At 37.0% G+C, this 22,303-nt stretch overlaps 3 protein-coding genes across 3 annotated transcripts in view; 2 read left to right on the forward strand and 1 right to left on the reverse strand.

The window, feature by feature from the left end:
• The first annotated feature begins 7,251 nt into the window (after positions 1-7,251).
• LOC149035198 (acetylserotonin O-methyltransferase-like) lies at positions 7,252-10,312 on the forward strand. Its single transcript, XM_089192095.1, has 3 exons — positions 7,252-8,158; positions 8,403-8,678; positions 9,936-10,312. Exons 1-3 carry the CDS (start codon positions 7,582-7,584, stop codon positions 10,154-10,156), a joined length of 1,074 nt encoding a protein of 357 aa, XP_089048221.1. The 5' UTR covers positions 7,252-7,581; the 3' UTR covers positions 10,157-10,312.
• A 976-nt stretch (positions 10,313-11,288) lies between these two features.
• LOC113680967 (neuropeptides B/W receptor type 2-like) lies at positions 11,289-13,427 on the reverse strand. The gene has a single exon (XM_027198021.2). The coding sequence runs from the start codon at positions 12,983-12,985 to the stop codon at positions 12,065-12,067; it is 921 nt and encodes a 306-aa protein (XP_027053822.2). The 5' UTR covers positions 12,986-13,427; the 3' UTR covers positions 11,289-12,064.
• A 1,790-nt stretch (positions 13,428-15,217) lies between these two features.
• Positions 15,218-22,303, forward strand: part of LOC113680961 (bridge-like lipid transfer protein family member 1) — a 47,940-nt gene continuing 40,854 nt past the window's right edge. Inside the window, exons 1-12 of the mRNA XM_089192096.1 lie at positions 15,218-15,377; positions 15,731-16,187; positions 17,047-17,125; positions 17,527-17,621; positions 17,910-17,973; positions 18,612-18,664; positions 19,033-19,102; positions 19,850-19,925; positions 20,255-20,341; positions 20,523-20,626; positions 21,168-21,247; positions 22,112-22,238. Coding sequence (XP_089048222.1) covers positions 15,950-16,187; positions 17,047-17,125; positions 17,527-17,621; positions 17,910-17,973; positions 18,612-18,664; positions 19,033-19,102; positions 19,850-19,925; positions 20,255-20,341; positions 20,523-20,626; positions 21,168-21,247; positions 22,112-22,238 — 1,073 coding nt within the window. The 5' untranslated portion in view covers positions 15,218-15,377; positions 15,731-15,949. The remainder of the gene's footprint in view (positions 15,378-15,730; positions 16,188-17,046; positions 17,126-17,526; positions 17,622-17,909; positions 17,974-18,611; positions 18,665-19,032; positions 19,103-19,849; positions 19,926-20,254; positions 20,342-20,522; positions 20,627-21,167; positions 21,248-22,111; positions 22,239-22,303) is intronic.

The following is a 22,303-nucleotide window of genomic DNA, read 5'->3' on the forward strand; positions in this document are numbered from 1 at the left end:
TTAATAAATTGCCATTCCTGCTCTGATTCCATCACTTAGAGTGTTTTATTGTTGGATTTACAGGAGTCCCTTGCATTTGGCCATGTCCATTGTCTTCTTTTGAGGGTATAACACAAACATAGCCTCTCTCCATCTAGAAGAACACAATTACTTAAAAGTTGGACTATTAATTAGTGAAAGTGAAGTGTGTCTCTATGTGTCTGAGAGAGAATGCACCGTTTACTGGGTCAACTGTTATGTGCAGAAAATCAACTTCGATTTTTCTCGGAGACAACCGTTATCACCCACATCACAAGAAAAATGGGCGCTAAAAGTTAGATTATCTCAAAAGACTCTCTCAAATCGTTATAATTTACATGACTTTCTTTTAAACAAGCAAGCAGTGTAATATACTAATATAAAAGCAAGCTCTAAGTTGTTCACTCAAAGGGCGGTCGATGTAATTTCTGAGGCTTGCTTCACTGGCGATCTCCGAGTTAGCCAAGTTGGACCTCAGCATGATCGCAGTCGCTCTGACACCGTCATGATTAGTATGAATTTTAACAGTTATGCCAATCTGGCTATATTTTTTATCATTCCTGTTTTGTTCTGTTTTGTTTTTGAACTCGAACTATATATACTATACGAGTGTTAGCTGTGTTTGATTTATATTACCATTCGTGAGCTTGTAATCTAACTGAGCGTGAAAACCTTCAAAACTCCGACTGTCTATTTCGTTTTCTCTTTGAGGATTTTCGTCTCTGCTCACGTTATAACAACGTCAATTAGGGCGCCTGGCATGTTTATAAACCTTTGTTTGGTTATTCTGTTGCTACTTGCCGGCTCGCGTGTTTCGAAATTTCACTTTTAATTAACGAAAAAAAGCTAGAGAAAAGCCCCGGAAAAGGTCGGACATAGTCCAATTTGGCAGATGGCTTGACATCTTTAGCTCAGCTCTATACTCTCATATAGCATGTTCTTTCAATCAATGACAGCGCGCGTTATATCCGAACTTTATTATAAATTTCATGTCATGTGCAGTTTGCCGTGACGTCAATTGGTCACGCTAGTCACGCTATACATTACAATAGTTTTTCAACTTTATGAAGATCAGCGTACCGTCGCGATGAATTCAAAGCAAAGAGTAATACAACTACAACTGGATGAAAGCTAAAGGAGGATTTTGGGTTATTAAACATGATTATTAAACCAACATTACACAGTATACATAAATTTGATCATCAATGATTTTACACACTAACTGCTACTTCCTTCTCATTGCAAATTATTTTATCCTCGTTCGTCGCTTGCAAATCTTGAAAAAATAAATTTCCCTATAAATCAAAACGCATTTTACCCCGAGATTCTTCACTAAAGAATTCTTTTTCTCTTAATTCAGCTCGAAAGTAAAGTGCTTGAGATTAAATCTAAAATCAAACGCCACTATCTCTCGTAACCAAATAATGAAACTCGACATGTAATTAAGTGCTTGCACTTCATGAACTTCAGAATTATCTAATATTCCTCTCTCACTTACCTGTTCTCGACAGTACCAAATCAACTCCAAAAAAATCGTTCATACACCTTCACTAAATCCACCGTTCAGTGCTTTGGATGAGGATGTTTGAAACGCCACGAAAGAGAAAGTTACGCATGAACTACCAATTAAGATTTCGACGCAATTTCCAGTCATTCATGGTGTGACTTGGAAGGAAACAGCGAATGAATGACGAGAGATCACGCAATCAAGAACAGGCAATTAGAAAAATTTAGAATGAGAAAAAAAACACGAAGTGTTAATTTGAGCTTTTCTCTTTAGCTTTAGACTATCAAAGGGGAAGCAAAAGTGTTTTGGTTTAATTCAAGTAAATTAGGGTGTATTGTGTTGGATATTTTTGTGGAATGTTCAAGTCTTAAAAGCTTTTCCCACGAGATTGAAGTCTACAAGGTCAGGTATTTTTTTGGAAACTTTACGCCGCCGTTAAGGAAAAAGCTTCAACCCTTCATCTAACTTCTTGTTTCTCTCTTATTCATGTATACATGGTCAATGGACTTTTAGATAACTTGATATATTTTAACTGCAGTCAGTTACAGATGCATTCGGATCCACTCAAGCATTAACATATCTAGGAGTAGGTATTTGATTCACAGATTCAATGTCTGTGTCGGGCGCTGAGAGTTACATTAATTAACAAAAAACTGTTTTGAATCTTTCCAATTCATTTAATTTTTAACTTGAACGAGCAAGAAGTGTAATATATCAAAAACAGTGAATAAATTCAGTACATGGTAGAAATCCAACAATTTTCTCATGCAACACACCCGTACTGACGCGATTGACACAAAGGAAACAGCTTTAAAGCTACAACCAGATGAAGGATAGTGAAGGATGTGGGGTTCTTTGATATGTTTGTTAAACCAACATTATTCAATATACATAAATTTGATCACTGTCATCCTCTAGTTCCTTCTCGAAAATACACCATGCCATCGAATTCGAATGTAAACAGCTCTTTTTGGTCGCTATAGGTATGGATCTAAATCGGAAGTAATCCATTGTTTTCCTGGCTTTGTTTAGTATTTTGCCTCTTGTTTTTGTTTTTTATTTGTTGTCTTTTGTTTGTTATGCGATTAGCTTCATACGAAGAATATGTGGTCCATTTTTAAAGTTCCACTCCTTACCAATCTGTCGAATGAGTATCTAATACGCTTCAGGTTTATTTTAATGTTGGATCCTAAGCGCTAAGGTGTGGAACAAGCACGACGACTGTTGTGCACTAATTTTATTGAAATTTTCCTTTTTTTGAACAATACAAAACCTTTATTTCGGCTTTTTTTCCAGAAAATGGCTGCATCCATTGTAAATGTGAAATGGTTTCGTGGTGCCTGTGTTTCGACGATAAATTCTACAACTATTACAAAATTCGAAATCGAAAACACAGCAACTAAACGTACTGTTTTTTTGTCCGAAATCTGCGACTGCTGAACGACAACTAACTGACACGACCAATTCGAATATAAATAAGTTAAGACTTAAATTCTAGCATGCATTGTTTTGTTGGGCCGTCCTAACGGACGGCGTTAATGTTAATGATCAAGCGTTCGCCGGAACAGTCTGAATGCATTGCGATATCTAAAGTGCGGTGGGCACTATTTGTCCGGTTAATTACAGTACCATCCTTTTTTCTTTTAGCAAGCAAGCATACTTCATAGTCAGCTTTCAAAAAGAAAAAAAAAAGAAAAAGAAAAAAATGTAGATGTTAGTCTAAACATTGTGCTTACCAGCATCACTCTTAACGTAAATGGTTCTAGTTAACACAAGAAGAGCAGAATATATCGTAAAACACACTTTCTCCATTTCAACAAACGGCTGTCTCCCACAGTGTGCTCAAGCTTTAAAAACAAAATTGTTTGCAAATCGTGGTATGATATGTGTATCAGGCCCTTTAGTCGAGCTAAGACAAGACTGTCAAAACCAAACACGCGCACGTGTATCAAGCACGAATGTAGTTTTACTTTTTTCTGACGCTTCCGCCCTTAATACTCTTTTTGATATTTACGGCTGACCCAAAAAATCAGTTTCTCTCATTTTTGTAAAAGTCAGTAGCATCTGAAATATAATCTTCGTTTTCCTCTATGATAAACCTATATCAACTGACTTTTTCAGATTGGAAATCCATTCTCGTAAACCAGTTTTTAATCCTTTTCCTTTTTCTACAATTTCCTTTAGAGCTTATCAGCATAAACATTGTTTTGTTTAGCCTGAAAAGAGTGAGATTTCTCAGACTACTTTCAGCACTTTCTACCCAGTTATACAGTGTTGTGCTGAATGAAAATGAAAGTTGCCTTTAAGCATCGACTTACAAAAAAATGAGAGTACTTCTTATGTAAACGCGTCAATGGCGTTTATGTTAGCACTAGACATTTTTTAGTTTAAAACTTATATATACATATTTTTATTATTATTTAAGTTAGTCACTTATCTTTTCCCTTTTTTTCAACTGTCAGGAGTAAACGTACGGGAACTAAATGAGGGGTGGCAGTTTAGGTGAAAAATGTTGGATTTGCATATTAATCAAGACTGTCGGCGTGAATTGCTTAATATGCTGTGATTAAGATGAACGAGTCATCGAGGTGCTGGGAAGCCAAACAATTGCAGCGAACTCGGTTTGAACGATATTTGGATGAATTCTGTTTACAATGGATGATTTAATATTATTAATGATTGGTATGAGCCATGATAAGAGCCATGATTTAAGGCTTTGTAAAGAAACTTCCTGCTCCAAGCTTAACCCTAAATTTCATCCTGTTTCTCTCTTGCTCTTGTTTTGGGGGCTCCAAAAAGAGATGCTCGAGGCAATTGGTTTTCTGAGTTTCCAAATGGCTGCTCTGTTTTTGTACTTAGCCAACATTCGCTAAATGTTTTTTTTCCTTTTCTCGTAGATGACATCCACACCTTTCATTACTCCTGACTTTTTCTCCTAACTCAACACAACATACAATTTTCTACTACCATCTGAGTCGATTTTAAAATCTCTTGGTCTGTGTTTGATTTTAAAGTATCTCTATCGTGACATCTCTCTCAGCTGAGTGAAAAGTGAACAAATGAAAATAAGAAAGAGAACTTTATAAACAGGGGATGAATGAGACAAGTAAGGAAAGCAAATTATTTCACATTTATCCAAAGCAATTAAAACGCCTCAATGGGATCAGGAATTCCACTGTTTGTACTGCGAGTATGAAGTTATAACACGCCAGAGAACTCTTGACCCCGGTTGTTGAAATGAGCACGCGACATGTGACTTTAAAATCTCCTCTCCTGTTACAGTTTCTTAATTGTGAACTGTGTGAAAATGACAATAAACAATCAATGATAGACTAATTGATGTTTTGTACCGTACAAACGCCATATTTGCTGATTTTAGCAAGTCTCCAAAGAATAAACGACAGAGAAAAGAAACGCTACAGTTTTCCCACCATCAGTTCGCCTACATGCTTCTCCCTAAACGTTAAATTTTCAGTTCCTACAAAATATCTCAAAAGTTGTGTACATTTCTAAGCTTCTTTGATCAATTATCTTGTATAAAGAGCTATAAAATGGATTTTTATTTGCTTAAGTGACTGCTTAGAGTCAGTATTACATGGCAGGTATAGTTGAGAGAAGCCTATAGCAGATTTTAAAAGGCATCCAAGACAGAATTATGGCAGTGCCCCCAAATTTTTTGATGGTTTTTAGAGAAGAAATGATGAGTTATATAAGGGATTTAAATTATTATTCAGCTTTCTGAAGAGCGTAGATATTTGACCTCAAAGTTATCAAATATTTGGATGAATCGAAAAGTTAAAAAAAAGAAAACAGTCATGTATTTGCCTTGACAAACTGTCAATCAAATTGACTGATACTTGCGTCGTGCATTCACAGATTTAGGATGTAACAATATGTACCCAATCTCTTAGAGTAATCGGTCAAATATCATCGCAGTGAGATATTCATACATTTAGGTATTTTGAGGCGATTTCCTTGGTACTGTTCATTTTAGAAGTTTTCGAAGTTTTCGAAGTTTTGCACGAATAACGTACGCTAGTCACAGTCGCAACTTCCTTCTGTTTAACTTCGATCACGGGAAAGCGTATTAGTAAAGACAGATCATGATCAGTATTAAAAGAACGAATATCAATGTCAACAAAAGCATAAAAAACAAAAGGTGATGGCAATCCCATAGTTCCATAACAAGGAAAATAAAGAAAAATTAACTAAACAAAATTCTGCTGTTGAAGTGAATATTTCTTCAGTTCGTTCTAACGATGGAATCTCGCCAACATCACATGCGGTCTCGTCGTCGGCCGATTCTTCATCACTGCTTGGGGGAATCGCATCCCATCTTCCTCTTCGTCTTGTTGCCCGCTTTTTTCTTGCTGCTCCTCGAGGTCAGAGCGTTCAGTTCCTCCGGCTGAATTTGTCTCCGATAGACGTGATCGAACTATACACAAAGAGCAACTGGTTGATAGAACTCTGTCCTAGTTGCCATTCCATCCACATTTCCAGCTCTCTAAGATTGAATAAGTGACTTGGTATTGGCCATTGCGGAAACCAAACAGGTGGAATAGAATAACATGAAGCTAAATAGTTCAACGGCACAGTTGAATAAGCAATTTTAATTTGTGTCATTCCATTGTTTAGAAATTTTAAAGTGGTTGAAGCAGTTCAAGGACTGAAATTGTTACAAGTTTGTTTAGTTCACCGTATGGTCTATCATTTCACTGAGAATTTCAAATTGCTCGCAGTCATTATCATCAGGAAGCAAAGTCAGATCATTCAAATTATAGAAAACTCTCTCCTTCAACCAGAATTCGAAAACATTTTTGAATTTCATTATCTATCAGCAACTCCTTTTTGCATGATTGATCATTGTACGTCTTTGTATAATCTTATACCCAGATTCTACCGTGTAACGGTGACTGCAACTACTGGGAAGTCTAGGTACGAATCTGGTCAATGTTATTAGGGACACTTAGGTAGCAACGCCGAGGAAGACGTCGATTATAAAATGAATTTATATTTTCAGTTATAATTTCGCATATGGCTGAATGTGTTTACCGTCTCTTACGGCGCTACACCACAATCTCAGAATAACGTATGTGAGCAGCGTTGAGTTGTAAGTGGAAAATCAGATAATCCGCCGTCGGGGTTTCTGTTCTCAGTCCACACAAATTTTGGTGATTTCAAGGAGCTGTTTTTAGGAGGACGGCCAAGAAAAATCAATGGAAAGTTTTCAAACGCTTGTACTGAGCAGTTTTTACGCCTAATAGATTTACCACGTTCTCGTTGCTGGGTTTCCGTAAGGCCCCTACTAAACAGTACACGCTATTTGCATTGGTAATTACTGTCTTTATTTATGCCGAATATGTTTAACTTTCATTTTGGACTTGGATCGCAGCGGTAATATTTTCGTTCGCTCTTATCATTTCCTTTCCAACGCTTTAAAATATTCAAGCTTATCAAACACACCCGAAAAAAAAAAAAAAAGGATTCTGAGTTTTGAAAAGTCAACTATGGAAATTTACTCTGTCGAGGGAAAAGAGTCGTTGACACAAGCTGCAAGGTGAAACAAGGAACATAAATCAGTGTAAAGCTAATCTTTACTAATATGAAGAAGAAGCCTAACTTGAGTTGCAATCGCTGTTGCAGGTTGCAAGGAGACAACCGTGAAGCCGTGATAGGAATGGGTTAAATTAGTATTATCAACTGAGTTGATAACGTAAATTGGCCAACGTAAAGAGTTTAAAAGCTGGCGTTTCGGGCGTAAAGTGGTCCGAAAAATGGTCCCAAAAGTGGTCCAATAGTTCAATGTTCCAGTACATATTTTACCTTATGCCGACGTTTCGAGCGTTAGCCTTTCGTCCATCGCTCTAACCATGTAGCACCACAGTTTCCTTAGAAACTTACCGCCGTGATAGGAATGAAAGAGGACAAGACTTTGGCGATTATATTGTTGTTTCGTGAACCTCTCTCACGCAAACCGCAGAATCAACCATCACAACGTAAGGAAGAGAAACAAATCAGATTACAACTTGGAAGAAAACTGAGTCACAAGTTTGGCCATGGCTTGCAGAGAAAGGATCGTAATTCCTCTGCCAATTCCAAGTAAACTGCAAGATCTGATGTACGCTTTTCGTGAATCCAAAGTGCTATTTGCAGCATGTGATATGTGTGTCTTCGATATCTTGCAAGATTCCGATGCCCCGCAGTCAGTTGAAGACATTTCTTCAAAGATGGGATCTAACGTTGATGCAACAGAGTGCCTAATGAACACGTTGGTTGCAGTGGAATTGCTAGAAAAGAAAAAGCAAGATGGATCGTGGCTGTATTCCAATAGCGTAATAGCAAGGCAGTTCCTTACCAAATCAAGTCCAGATTCCCTCATTGACTATATAAAGCACTCGAATAAAGTGATATATCCCCTCTTCAGTAACTTGGAGAATGCAATTCGCGAAGGATCGAATCAGTGGATGAGAACCTTTGGCCATTCTAAAGAAGATGTCTGGAAAGACGAGTACAGCACGGAGGGTTCCTGTTTACAGTTTCTCTCCGCCATGCATGGCACGTCGCGACGTTTCTGTCACGCTGTGGCGACAGCATTTGACTTAAGCAAGTTGCAAAGCTGTTGTGATTTAGGAGGTAGGTTTAGCAGTAAGACTCAGGATAGCAGAAGAATTCTGGTTTAGGTTATGTTGGGCTGAATGGTTCCCTACAGGCAAATTGTTATTCAGTGTTTCTGATAAGAAGTCAATCAATTACTTTGTGTCGGACTTGCGAATATATTTTTCGCAACGGCAAAAGGAACTTTCATACGCACAGCACGTGAACAATACTTTTAAAGATATTTGTTTTGTTTTGTTTGTATTTCTGGTTCGGAATAAAGGTGGGCCAGGAACAATGGCATACACTTTATGTCAGTACTACCCAAACATGAAGATCACAGTGTGCGACCTGCAGTCTGTTGTGGACTCTGCACGTCATTTTCGTCCCTCGTTAGAAGATTGCCCTAATCAAGGAAATATATCTTATGTAGTAGGGAATTTCTTCCAAAGAGATCTACCAAAGGCTGAGTTGTACATTTTGTCCCGCATTCTTCATGATTGGTCCGACGAGAAGGTTGACCTAATACTTTCAAATGTCTATGAGAGTTTGCCTTCAGGTAAGAAATGATATCCTGAGTTTTTCTTCCTGTGTAGAAAATCAAAGGTCTTAATCTAATTCTGATGCAAAAAGTTAAAAAAAAAATCCAAAAAACAGGAAGAAAGGTGTATATCAAGACTCTGTGGTGTAACGGTAAGATCAGTGGACTTAGTACAGTCCGGGCCAAAGACGGTTTTGTTTATACCAGTGATATGATTAATCTAGACAAACCCAAAACAAACTGAGTGGCCGAGAGAGGATTGGTACAATACTTTTTCTTCGCTCGCTGTTTCGTAGCGGCCATGTTGTACTGCGAAGGGGACGGCAGAAACAGAAGTAAAAATTTCAAGAGAGACATCACTGGCCTATTTATTTCTGTATTACTGTTTTACAAATCTAATTTTCAACAGACATGCCATCTCTATTTCTCCACCCCGGTGTGTTTTCCTCGTACACGTATTTTGCTAATAGTGTTTTGTAATCAAATTTTATCCATTTCCGGTGAGATATCTAAAAGACATGTTGTGGAAGGTGAAATAGCGACCAGTGAAATAGCATTTTCACTTCATTCTCATCCGCAACTCGAACATGAATGTTGAAGGAAATGTCTTGTATTTAAAGTAGTTCTTCGGGAATTCTGGGGAAACCACTAACCACCAGCTTTAACCGTCGGTTGTTTGTTTGCTTGATTTGAATGGTGCCCTCTAGCTTTTTCCACACAAGTGCAGTCTTGTTCATGATGAGAGGTCCACAAAAAAGGATCGTTTGGGTCAAAATAACGTTTTGATTGTTTTTAATTTTCCCGAACTCGCTAAAGTACTCGTTTGCATGTCGAGCAGACCTATTTGTGGAAGGAGCGAAAAAGACAAATGCCTTCACTTGCAGTTTTTGTACGGCATGCGAATTTTTTTATTCCTTAGATCAACCAAAAAACTTTGAAAACTGAGGCTGATCCAAGTCTGTGTGACTCTCCAAAAAAAAAAAGAAAAGAAAAAGAACAGAAACCTGGCACTTGTTTTAACTAAACCTGGCATTTTGATACCTTAGGCGGCCGTGCCCTTATTATTGAAAGGTTTCTGGATGAAGACAAAATTGGGCCTAAAAGTGCCTCATAACTTCTCTAAATATACGTGTGCAAGTGGACAACCACAAAATCTGGATAATTGGGGTTGATCCAAGTCTTTGCGACTCTCAAAAAAAAAAAACAAAGAAAAACAAAAAAAGAACAGACAGCTGGTACTTGTTTTAAATTGAACCTTGCATTTTGATATCTTAGGCGGCCGTGTCCTTATTGCTGAAAGGCTCCTGGATGAAGACAAAATTGGGCCTAAAAGTACTCTTTTAACTTCTCTAAATATGCTTGTGCAAGTGGATGGCAAGGAACGAACACGAGATGAATACAGAAAGCTTTTAGAAAAGCAGGGATTTGTCGATATTCAGGCAAAACAGCTTGACTCCTCTGAAGGGTCAGATGCTATTTTATGTCGGAAGGCTTGAGGAAATAATGTGTACTATTACACGTTGGATACAATGGCGCGCACGAGTTAATGAGTAAAAGGACGGAAGTAAGGATTAATGAATCTATGGATAATTGTGTGAAGTAATGAATAAATTGATAAATGATGGGTTTAATAAAGCGAAAAATACTACAGCTTATGACCCCGTCTGGTAATTCATTTGGGAGAGTTATTTTATTCAATGCATTTGGACACCATTGTTACGGCAATCTGATTATTTCATTCTCGGTTGCAATTAGTTATTTCAGCATGCCTTTTAGTCAGAGCAATACCTTTTCACGAGCTGAGTTGATTTTAATTCAAATCATGAAAATTGAGTATTACAATAAAGTTTCCGTTAGCTTCATTTTCCTCCTCAATGAAAAAAAAAAGAAAAAAAAAAAAAGAAGAAATTACCACGTCGCGATCGATTCTACTTTTGATTATGATTGTTTGACATGATGACACGAATTTTCTGGACCAAAACTAAATGGCAATCTTGATTTATTTTCGATACTTGATTTAAAATTGCTTTATTAGGTTGCAGCAAGAGAGGATGAGGCTAAGACTGCACCCCATATGTTTCTTATTCCAAAGGTAATCGTCATCGATTTATTTTTAAACTTGAAAAATTATCTGGTGGTTCGCTGGAAATAATGTTATATGTACCTCACAGGTTGCTTTAATGGTTTGGTGGAGAAATAAGAGACGTCCATTGAAAAAAATTTATGACAAGGAATCGGAATAGGTTCTTCCTCAGGAAGAAACCAATGAGTGATGTGGAAAAAAAATACATACATGACCGGTTTGGACCAGCCAGAGTCAAAAATGGAAAGCACATGATTTCCGAAATGGTTCTGATCATTTTATTCGAAAAATGATGTCATGGAAAATAGAGGGAACTATGCAGTCTTCATTCTGATTGGTCCAAATCGGCCACTTGTTATTTTTTCTTCCTTTCCCTCTCATTGGCTGCCCTGTGGAAGAGAGCCTTCTACTAAGCACAGGATTACTTTTTTCTAGATCCACACTGGATAATTTAGAACGGGGATGCTCTGAAAATGTTCTTGGAAAAATTTTTTTACCGTTTCAGTCCAATGCTGCCGGAGGAAATCTCAAAATCCTTCGAAAAGTTTTGAAGGGAAAAAACAATTTAATTAATATTTTTTTTAGTTTCAGATCCAATCATAGTTAACAATAAATAATAATAAAACACTTATAGAGTGCTGTGTCCACTAATTTCTCAAAGCGCTGTATAACAATGGTTAAACTATAAAATACAAAAGCTAATAGCTATTATAATGAAATTAACTAAACTACACTACTAAAAACTAGACATCATAAGCCAATTTAAATAAGTATGCCTTTAACTGCGTCTTGAACTGGTCAACAGAGATAACGCTCGCGAGTTCAAGAGGTAATTGATTGCTTAGCCGAGGAGCAACTACAGGAAAAGCTCACCATACGTCTTTAACCTAGATCAAGGCACAGCTAAAATATCTTGAGAACTAGAACGAAGTAAACGTGGACTATTATGGTGGTGTAAAAGTTCAGATAGATAAGTTGGTGCTGAGCCATTAAGGCACTTGTGCACTAAAAGCAATATTTTGTAATGTATGCGATAGTTTAAAGGTGGTCAGTGAAGTTTTTACATGATAGCAGTAATATGGTCAAACCGCTTAGTTAAAATAGTTAGTAAATGACACCTACATATCATCTTCATCAGTCTTTTGGGAAGAAACAAAGGAGATAAATCTCTAAAGAGATTGTGTTGCTGCCTCGCTGTCGGTATTACAAGATAATTTAGACTTGTCAACTGAGTTGATAATGTAAATTAGCCACCTTAAAGAATTTTTAAAGCTGAAGTTTTGAGAAATTCGAATTCAAATTGGAAAAAAAAAGAATTTGTTTAAGGTATATGCGGTGATATCTTGTTTCTACAATCAAGCAATTGTCTCAAATGAATTCTAAATCGAGGGCATTGTAATGTATATATGATGGGATTCGCGCAAGAATTGACTACAACTAAAACCCGACACACCACTAAACTCAAAACTAATATCTGTTGTCCATAAACGAGAGTGACCAGCGTTCGGAAATAATACGGAGTCCAGCATATTGTAAACACTGCGCTAATTAAGAAGGACAGTTTGGTCAGTTTGCATCGGGAATGCATCAAGGCAAGTCTCGGTTTCTGGTGCATTTGACGGTCATACCAAAGTTTAAAAATTAGCTTGCCATACAGGCAACAAATGAAGCAATTGGGACCTAAAAAAAGAACAAGTACGACTATAGCGTCATAGATTCTCCCAAACCGCGCCATGACCGCGTCTTGAACGAAACCACAATCGACAATGTCGTCAGAGACGTCCATTTTCTTCAGAAATACAAAAATAGGGCTGATGACAATAAGTGTTGTAAACCAAATGACCTGAAGGATTCTGCGATTTCTTGTAATGTTAGACCTTCTTATCCTAGCTCGTGCAGGTTTTAAGACGGCTCTAGATCTTTCCATTGCGATGACTGTCAGGGTGTATACAGACACCCCACAGCTTAAATAGACCACACCACCAGTGGCCTTACAGTAGAAATCATTGATTTCTGTACCAACGAAATGGAATACCAAGCTGCAGGTTAAAACTACAATTCCAAACAGTAGATCCGCTATTGCAAGGTTGAAGAGCAGTAAGTCAGAGGACTGACGGGTCAGAGTTTTCATCTTCAAGAACATAGTAACCACAAAAGAATTTCCGATGATATTCACCGGTAATAACAGCACTAGCGTGTATCTGACGAAGATTAACGTGAAGTCACTGATTTCATGGTTCATTTTTCCTTAGATTTCTGCGTTGCCCGGCGTTTTTCCGCAAGTCTGAGAAACTTGACTTTGAACTGATTTATGAGGAGTAAAATTTCTGGCTGGTTCCGGCGATTTCAAGCTGGAAAAACAATACCTTTTTATCACTTGTAGATTGTCATTAGGTATACATTACACTGTCAACATATTTGCCCACAAAGAAGTCTACTATTGTTTTTACTTACGCTGAGAGGCAACCGTTTCGACCGAGGAAACATTTAATCAAATTTTTATATTTTAGGATGTGTGAGTTGAGAGAAAAATTAAAAAAGAAAGAAAAAAAAATTGCCAAGAGAGATGCAGGGTTTTTTATAGGTCGTGGTGTTAAAAAATTATTAGAAATTTGGAAAAAAAAACGCTTAAACTGAAATATGATATTAGAAAATAATAAAAAATTTGTAAAAAAAAAAAAAAAAAAAAACGCTTACACCGCAATTACGATGTCATCGATAAATGGAAAATGGGAACCTCAAACAGTGTCGAATTTTAATCAAATTTTGATAATTTAGGATGGGTGAGTTAGAAGAAAAGAAAAAAAAAACAAAAACAAAAAGAATTGCCAAAAGACTGATAATCCTTCATAATCACACTTAAAGGATGAAGCTCGACCATTTGTCTTTGCTCTCTTTGGATATTTTTAGGTTGACTCTCGTTGTCCTCGCCTTAATTAATGAGATTCTTTTCCTTTGTCACAAAAAGCTGATGTATCTTGATTAATTGGAAAAGCGAGAATTTAGAAAAAAAATCAGAAAACTCCCCCTTTTTAGACAAAGAAATAAAAAAGTAAATTGTTATTTCGTTAGGAATCTAAAAGTTGATAAATTCACTTCTAAAACAAGTCTTTTACATCATGCATCACCGAGGTACATTTTAGAAGCTTGAGTCGAGTTTACATTTTACTTGATATCTCATCTCTAATGAAACATTAATTTATGACAGGAACGTCCTTTTTTCCGTCTTGTAAACAATGAAAACGGTAATTATCAAATATACTGGGCACTGGTCATCATTTTATTTCCTTAAGAAAAATTAAAAGCTAAAGTGTTGTATTTCTTCGATCTTCGCCTCTCAAAGTGAAAAAAAAATTGAAAAAGTGATATTCACTTTCGCGTGTAATTTTCAACTGAAGCATCAGGACTGAAGTGTTTTGATTTGAAGAGGATAAAAGCTCTCTTCAAAAAGGCTATTTGCCTCTACCAAAATTATTACTCTTAATTATATACTCAATAGTTATAACCATAATGGCAGGTGAAAATTACATCGCGCAAATTTAAGCTGTTGGGCTTAGCGGTGATAAAGCAACAGACCGACGGAGTTTATGTGCGCGGGCATCATAGGTTTTGGGTGCAACTCTGAGAATGAAAGGCTAAAACATATTTTTTGTCCGAGATCATAAACTCTTTTATTATTGTTATCACTTTGGGAGGCATCGAGAAAATAAAAACTAAAAAAAAAAAAAAAAAAATGACAACAAAACAGTTTGAACAATCACATTACCGCTAAAATATATTTAGCCCTACAAAACCTCCATTTTAGCCCGCAAAAGGCGCCATAATGCTTGACAAAGTGATAATGATGTATGTTTTGTGCCAAGCCTGTATAATTGATAAGAAATCTTTCAGAAATTTATAAAGGCGGATAATTTTCAGTTTTTTGCTTTCTCTTGACAGAGAGTGACATAAAAGGAGATAAAGTTATTTTTGATATCTTTGAGCTGCAAATATTAATTGATATCCGGAATCTTTTCTCGCTCTGTAGACAAATAGCTGTTAAAGGAAAAATAATTTTCGAGAGACATGCAGGGTTTTTTTATACGTCGTGATATTAGAAAATAATAAAAAATTTGTAAAAAAAGAAAAAAAAAACGCCTACACCGCAATTACGATGTCATTGATAAATGGAAAATGGGAACCTCAAACAGTGTCGAGTAGCAACAAATTACCCCAGTAGGCTGTTTCCCTTGATTTTTTTTCGGAAATTCTCGATGCAGTCCTTGAGTCAAATCGATAATTTTCTAACTGTAAAAATTTTAATAATTTTGTTTTCTCTTGGAAAGGCCCATTCATCCCTTGTGTATCAACATTACTGAAATTTGCTCTTGTATAAAATGGATGAGATGAAACAATTAATTAGGATAATTAGCGTAAGGGCGACAGAAGTCTGGGACCGATTATTTTGTTTAAGTGACCGCGAGAGATTGAATCTAGCCGCTCCTTCCTTCAAAATGGCTTCCAATACCTAAGCAAGTATCAAGTGAGTCTCTCAAATTTCACTCAAAATCACGAAATGTAGGCAAGCTGTGACCCTCGATCCCACTGGTCAAAATCAATAGGAAACTTTGCTGAGGTGATACGACGAGAAAAATGTGAGTTTTGTGTTTTCGTTATTGGGTATTGTTAATGCCATCGATCGAGGCATTTTAATAAATCAATGTACATGTAGATGTTTTGTTTCCTAAAATGATTTCCTGTTAATGGACGTTCTAAATATCTTGCAGTTTTTCAACAGAATGTTGCTAGGGGCAGAAGGTTCTATTTTATGGATTTTTATTGCAGAAAACGAATGTTTCAATTTAAAGTATGTTTAAGCTGCACTAAATTTAGTAATGTTACATGGCTTGTTTATAATTTAAATCAAGTGCTTCCTGCCGAGCCTAACTTTGTTGTGCTTCAAACGCCCGAGGGTAATGCTCTAATTTTTTTTTTGTTTATGCTGTAGAATTTCTGAATAACCAACGCACTTGGCCCAGATGGTGATGTACACTTTTTCCTGAGGACAAGGGCGAGAGGAAGATGAAGCTGGTCGCAAAAAGGACAAACTTCCTCTAACTGGACCATAAGAGATTATTTCAGGCTTCTCCAACAGTGACTTAGTTCACTGCACAACGTTCATCCAGCATAGAGTACAAAATATCTTGTCCACAACTGCAGTGTGAACATGACAAGCAGTAACAACTTCAATATGAGTACATTACTGCCATCCACAGCACCCTTGAGTGATTCCACAGCAAAAACAAGCAATGTCGAGAGTGGATTGGTCTTTGTAGTTTTGTCTTGTCTTTGTGCTAGCCTGTGGTCAATCTACATCACATTCTACCATTCGCGTGTAATGGGTTTCATTCTTACCAAGCTGATAAATTTCAAGTACATTAAGGATGGACAGTACTTTAAAATTGGTGAGTTTGTTAATGGACATCACGTCATTTCTTCAAATTTACCAACATGCATGCTATTTTTATGGTTGTTTTCTTAAATAAATTTTCTTTTTATACTGCTAACATACTGTAATCAAGTCTGACAATTTCACTGTACCTTGCAAAACAAATTTTCACCTCTGGGGTCTGGTGAAAGACAACAATGGCTGTAAAGGCCAGAAATAATCACTCAGGAGTTTAAATGGGTACCAACAAACTGGTAGGGTAGCCTATTGAAACTCTTGGGTCACCTATTATGGATAGGCTTCTCCTGCAGGAGGGAGTGGTAATACTCCTACAGTGAATGGCAAAAGTAGTTGACTCTTCTTCCCTTAGTGGGTGGTTGACAACCCTTTACTTGACATAATAAACAGACATTTTGTAATTTAACTCCAATAAGCTACTTGAATGTCCTCCCTTTCTCCCCAAACAATGTTGCAATAACTTAGTGACTATTTTGCTGACACTAGGAGGACATAAATGAAAGTTGTAGAAAAAATTCAAAAGTTAGTAGGGCCTATCAAGACTCTGCTATGCAATGTAGTTTTCCATGCTATGGAAATGAAAGATGAGGCCTGGATGGGTGGTTTGGTTTAAGTACAGAATCAAAAAACCTTTTAACATTTTACTACCCATGTTTTGACTCGTTAGAGTTGTACTCTGAAAGTAAAAGTGTCTCGCTGAGAATGTACCATGTTAACCTTAGTCAAACCATAAACCTTGGCCTTTCAGTTTAGAGGTTGGCAGGTTCATCTCCAAAAAGGCTCTGTTTGCTGAAACATTTTTATCACGTCTGTTGTGAAATGTTTAAGATTTTCTTTTGTTTGTTTTGTATCACCAGGCTCATTTTCCTTTTCAATATTGTCTGGGAAGATCATGTTCAGAGATGTTGTGTATGTAACTAAAGATCTCAGTTTTAGGTTGGTAAAACACTTGTTTTTTTTTTAGGAAGTATAGCCATGTTTTTGTTAAATGCTTGATAGTAAAAAGTGTTTTAAAATTCCATATTGGATGGTTTGAACTCTTTTGAGCAGCTTTTTGTGTAGTTTGATAGTTGGTGTGCAATTCCTCATGAGGAAGACTGTTGTTGTTGAAAGAGACCATTATGTTTAGACAACCTGTGCAAAGTCATCATCAGACCAGGGGCAGATCTGAGAATGCTTGATAGGAGGGGTTCAATCTTTGAATAAAAACACTTTAGAGCTTTGATAAACTACTGTAAGAAATATTATAGGACAAGTAAATTTCCGTTTATTTTATAAAGGGCCACTAGTAGTTTAAAAAGTCTATTTTCTAATCATAGTGGTGATTTTGATCATAGGGTTATTGATGGCATAGCAATCTTTAAGTATTGGATTACATACAAACCAGAGCTGTCAAAGAAGCCGCCTTATCAGCATGAACCATCAGAGATAGGTGAGTAAATATTGAAGATGTAGACACATCACAGGGATTTATATGATTGTGCATTATTTTATTATTGAGGGGCTTAGAGAAACTTTCTTACATGACTGGTTTTCTTAGGTTTGTTCCTTCCAACCAACTAAAGAAAATCATTCTTAAATTTTACACTCTTGAACAACTTTTTCTTAAGAAACCCTTTTTTTTTGTCCAATTAATAGACCCTGCAGTTGTAGTACATTGCTTTTTCAATCAGTAACATGGATCATATTTACCTTATAAAAATAATTGTCTTGCCAACAGAAGTTGCCACCAAGCAACGTCTCACAGTGTGGTTAAATGGTCTGGAGTATCATGTTTATAACAGGTGAGTCTCTGTGCGAGATTGATTTGCAAAAGTGTTTGGGGCTTATCCTGATTTCTGTGGCAAGAACTGACAAGGGGAAGTGCTAATGCTCCTAGATATAATACAAGTTGATTGCAACTTAGAGGGTTTCCTGATAAAGTAATTTTCTGATCAATGTCAAAAGGAATTTGGGATTACTTTGGTTTTGCTTTCCTTTGCTAGGTGATTGGTCTAGAACACTTGCACCACAAGACCAGGGGCTTATTTCTCAAAAGTCTCAGTAACATTACAGGCCCGAAAGCATACATGTGCTTTAAGATCAGAATTTAAAGAATAGAGAACCAGGTTCTGGCATCCTGACCAGTCCATTTTTTCTTGCAGCTACTAGTTTTATAGTATAATATTCAAAACTTTTGAAACACCCACCTTGAATGAAAACAGTGCAGCCTTTACTGGCCCATTATGTTACTGGGACCTTTGAGAAATGAGCCTCTGGCCAATTCTAGACTTGCCAGTTCAGTGTATATTTTGATATGGGATGACATGGACATATCCAAGGTGAATTTCAGTGGTAGATTTACAAATTGTTCCAAACACTGGCTCAAAAGCATAATTCACTGAACAAATATTCTCACAAGTAAATCATTTTGGCATTATAGGTCTCGTTTGTACAGCAGACTGGAAGAACTCTTTAGAGTTGAAAGATATGGAGGTAAGGACTACAGTATACATTCTTTAGTGAAGACTTTTTCCTGTTTGTACTTAGATACACAAATAATATTTACATTTACTTTTAACCATCTAAGTTTTTGTCCATCCACTTCAATGTCATTGTCCTTATTTGTGTCATTGTCAATAACGTTATAATTTTTGCCATCAGACTTGAAGTGTGTAATTGTCTTTATTGCAAGGGTGATCTTAGTCATTGCAGATGCCAACATTATCATCTGTATCACTGACATGTAATTTCAACATGCTAAATGTTTGGTTGCAACTGTCAACTTTTAAGGTTTTTAGTTACCTTTTCCTTCAGCGTGCAGGGTAGGCATGGTCAAATTGCTTTTTTTCATCCATTTGTAGATGCTGCTAAATCAGCCCTGAACATTTCTGTAAGCCCTACTGTTGAACCAAAGGTGGATGTAGAAAAGGGGTAAGTCTTTGGACCAGAGAACAACTTAGGGTTTGTTTTGATTTAAAACAGCAGTAAATATTCTGATAATTCTTCTTTCTACCGTGAGAAGACTCTCTTTATAACGAGCCTCCCCCCTTCTCTAAATAGCTTCCCTGTGCTCTAAATAAAAACTCTGAACTGGTAGATATTTTAAATTTTTTTTTTTGCCAGCTAAGGTACAGAATATGCTTTTATTTAAAAGCCTTTGTTAATTTTAGTTTGAATTTTTTTTGTTTTTTAACTAAAGAAATACACAGACCTTATGGTATTGTGATGGCATCTAATTGTGATTCAAACATACCTGTAATTTCAAAATTTTGAAGGCTTAGTTGTCTTGACTGAGTTTGGTTGGGCTGGATGGAGAGGTGATTGGCTCAAATTCCTGACCTCAAGGTGTCAAGATCTTTGGGGAAATATTTTGCCACCTGATCTCCCCACTGCTCAGTTAATAAGTGTATGATGATAAGCCCCCTCCCCCCTCTGTTATTTCCCCCTCTTCATCAAGCCCATGGTCCAATATGGCCCCTACCTGAATTCCCTTAAAACCGATAAGTTCCCCTTGCAGTTAACAATATTTGAACCTTTGTAGTTTACATGTACTGAAACTCAACCAAACACCAACAGTAAGTCTTTCTTTTTCTGTGAAGAGAAATGCAATCAGTCATCTAGCAATGTCTTAGGAATGTAGTTATTTTTCTCTAAACATCCCTGTATCAACATTTTCAGACAAGAAGATGTTAATGGTGGATTGCCCACATGGCTTCTGGAGCTTGTTCCGGCTGTCAAGTTTGATGTCAATAGTGTAAGTGTCAGAGCTCATGTGTTGCGTACAAAGAAGGAAGTGTGTTCATTTGTTTGTAACAAACTAAATATGTGCAAAATTTAACAAAATAAGCCAGGAACCACAAGACAGGAAAAAGAGCTAGATGGTGTAGGCTTTTTGGATCCAAAGTTAATTTTTTTCGTTTTGTAAATTTGGTAACTCGGATTGGAGATCGGGAGATTTATCCGGCCTGTATCTTGGGGAGGCTTCTGGATAAGCTAAAGTAGAAGAGTTTGGATGAGCAGTTTGAATTTAACCTGTATGCATTCATGAGAAGCACGATCTAAAACTGAATGTTTGTACTGTAGGGAAGGGTTGCCTTTGGAAATAGGTTGCTAGAGACCACTTTGTGTTTCAAGTTTGAGAGTGCTACAGGAATCTACACAACATCCCAGGTTTGCAATAAGTTAATGCATTTAATAATCTAGATAGTGTATTTTCACGCATGCAGATTTTACCCATTTAGATTAAAAAAGTTGTTAATCTTGAACTAGTAGTCGGCAAGGTTTAGAAGGGGGTTTTGACATCGAATGTAATTTTAATTTCGATTCTTCTCTTTTGTTTTATTTCTCGTAGGCTCACTCGTCTCTTGACGAGTTTATGCATATTGTTAAGTGTCAAGGGAAAAACGTCCGAGTGATGCTTTCGCCAAGCCCATCTTACAGTGGACCGATAGATGAGTAGGTTTTTTTCTCTGTCTCCTCCTTACAATAGAACTAAAAATTTCCCACAAGATGCGCGAGGATATAAAATAATTTGATCAACACGGGGATACGTGTATTGTGTTGATATAAACTCTTTTGTTCATTTTATCCCTAGAAATATGAAAAATTTGCGCAGGTGCCATTTTGAAAATGTGTGCTTCAATGCATCATCATCTCGTGTAGGGTGAAAACAAGATATGTCGTCGTTGGTGAACATATGGGTTGCATCTCTATTACCGCCCAAGAATTACTATCCAGTTAAAGAAAGAGTCGTGCTCTATTTGACAATAAATTTTCTCGATTTGATGGGTTACCATTACTACCATTGTTGGAAGGTTGCGCTCTGCGAGCTCTGCCATTATTTCTCAAAAAATACACACAAAGCTAAAACGTCACAACCATGGTTATGCCACTTACTTCGCTGTCTAATCGACCAATGAGGTTACGTGCAGTATCTTGTATACCTTATAATTTACGATTAAAGCATTTTTATAATGTGATTATTTTTTCATTACAGACCACCTCGATACATGGGAGAAGGTTTTGTTGTCCTTCAAACTGCTGACTGTAAAATCACTTACTATCAAGATGAACCAGGTTTATGAACTTTTGAATTTTTTATCTCTCCATTTTACACAATTTGGGTTATCACCGATACTTCTCAAAAAGTAGCCACCTCTTCCTTATGTTTCTTTTCTTGTTATGAACTTAGAAAACTCGATCGACTTTAAATACCGTAAATTTTGGTTTTTCTTGTACAGTATTGTGCAAAAGAGATACAATCGTCTGCCGACGAAATAGGACGAAATTCCTGGCTTTTCGGCCAATTTTGGTCCGAAACAAAATTTGCGCCACATTTCGGCGAATTTTCGAGCCAGCTATTGTTTGGATGCATTCGAAATTTCGCGGATTGATTCACTGAGGACTTTCGTGGGTCTCGAAATTCCGAGAGAAAGTTCGCTCCTCCCGTAGATCCGCGGGAAACTTTTCAGAGAAACTTCCGCTTCACTTTACACGCAAAACTCGTGGTTGTTAAGGCTACCTACTTCACAACGAAACACATGGAATTTCCGCTGTGATCTAGTCTTCATGCCAACTGCAACCGTAGCAACCTTGTTATTTCCATCGTCTCGATGCGTTTCTCAATCTGATCAATTTTCCTCAATATTCATATGTACAGTTGTACTCATGCTAACAATTTCAAAGTAAACAACGACTTGCACTGAGGGCCCTCTTAATCAAGGCCTCCATCAAGCTAAGATTTTATGACAACCATCGCCGTTGAGATTTTGTTTGTAAAAATTATAATCTTTCTGGACGTTGTATTTAATACGCTTTTAGCACCTTTGTGGAAGCGGCTACCTGGTGGTTAGCAAGTTTGACCCCTAACCTCTTGGCCTCTAAGAGCTAACCTCGACGCCTTTGCCAACTGCTGTTAAAAAAAGTTATTTTACATCACAGGTTATGTTCCCGAGGTCAAAGCCGAAAATGAGGAAGAATTACCAGACAGCGATCCTCACTGGGGAATCGATGTTGTTTTTCTGAAGAACACCACCTTGTGCTATGGCCCTTGGGTCGATAGACAACGGTAGGAAATTGGATTTCTTGAAAGGCCGCGTGAGTTTTTATATGTGGAGAACGTCTGCATCCCTC

Source organism: Pocillopora damicornis, chromosome 13 (genome assembly GCF_964200805.1).
Source record: "Pocillopora damicornis chromosome 13, jaPocDami1.2, whole genome shotgun sequence".
In the NCBI taxonomy this organism is placed as follows: Eukaryota; Metazoa; Cnidaria; class Anthozoa; order Scleractinia; family Pocilloporidae; genus Pocillopora; species Pocillopora damicornis.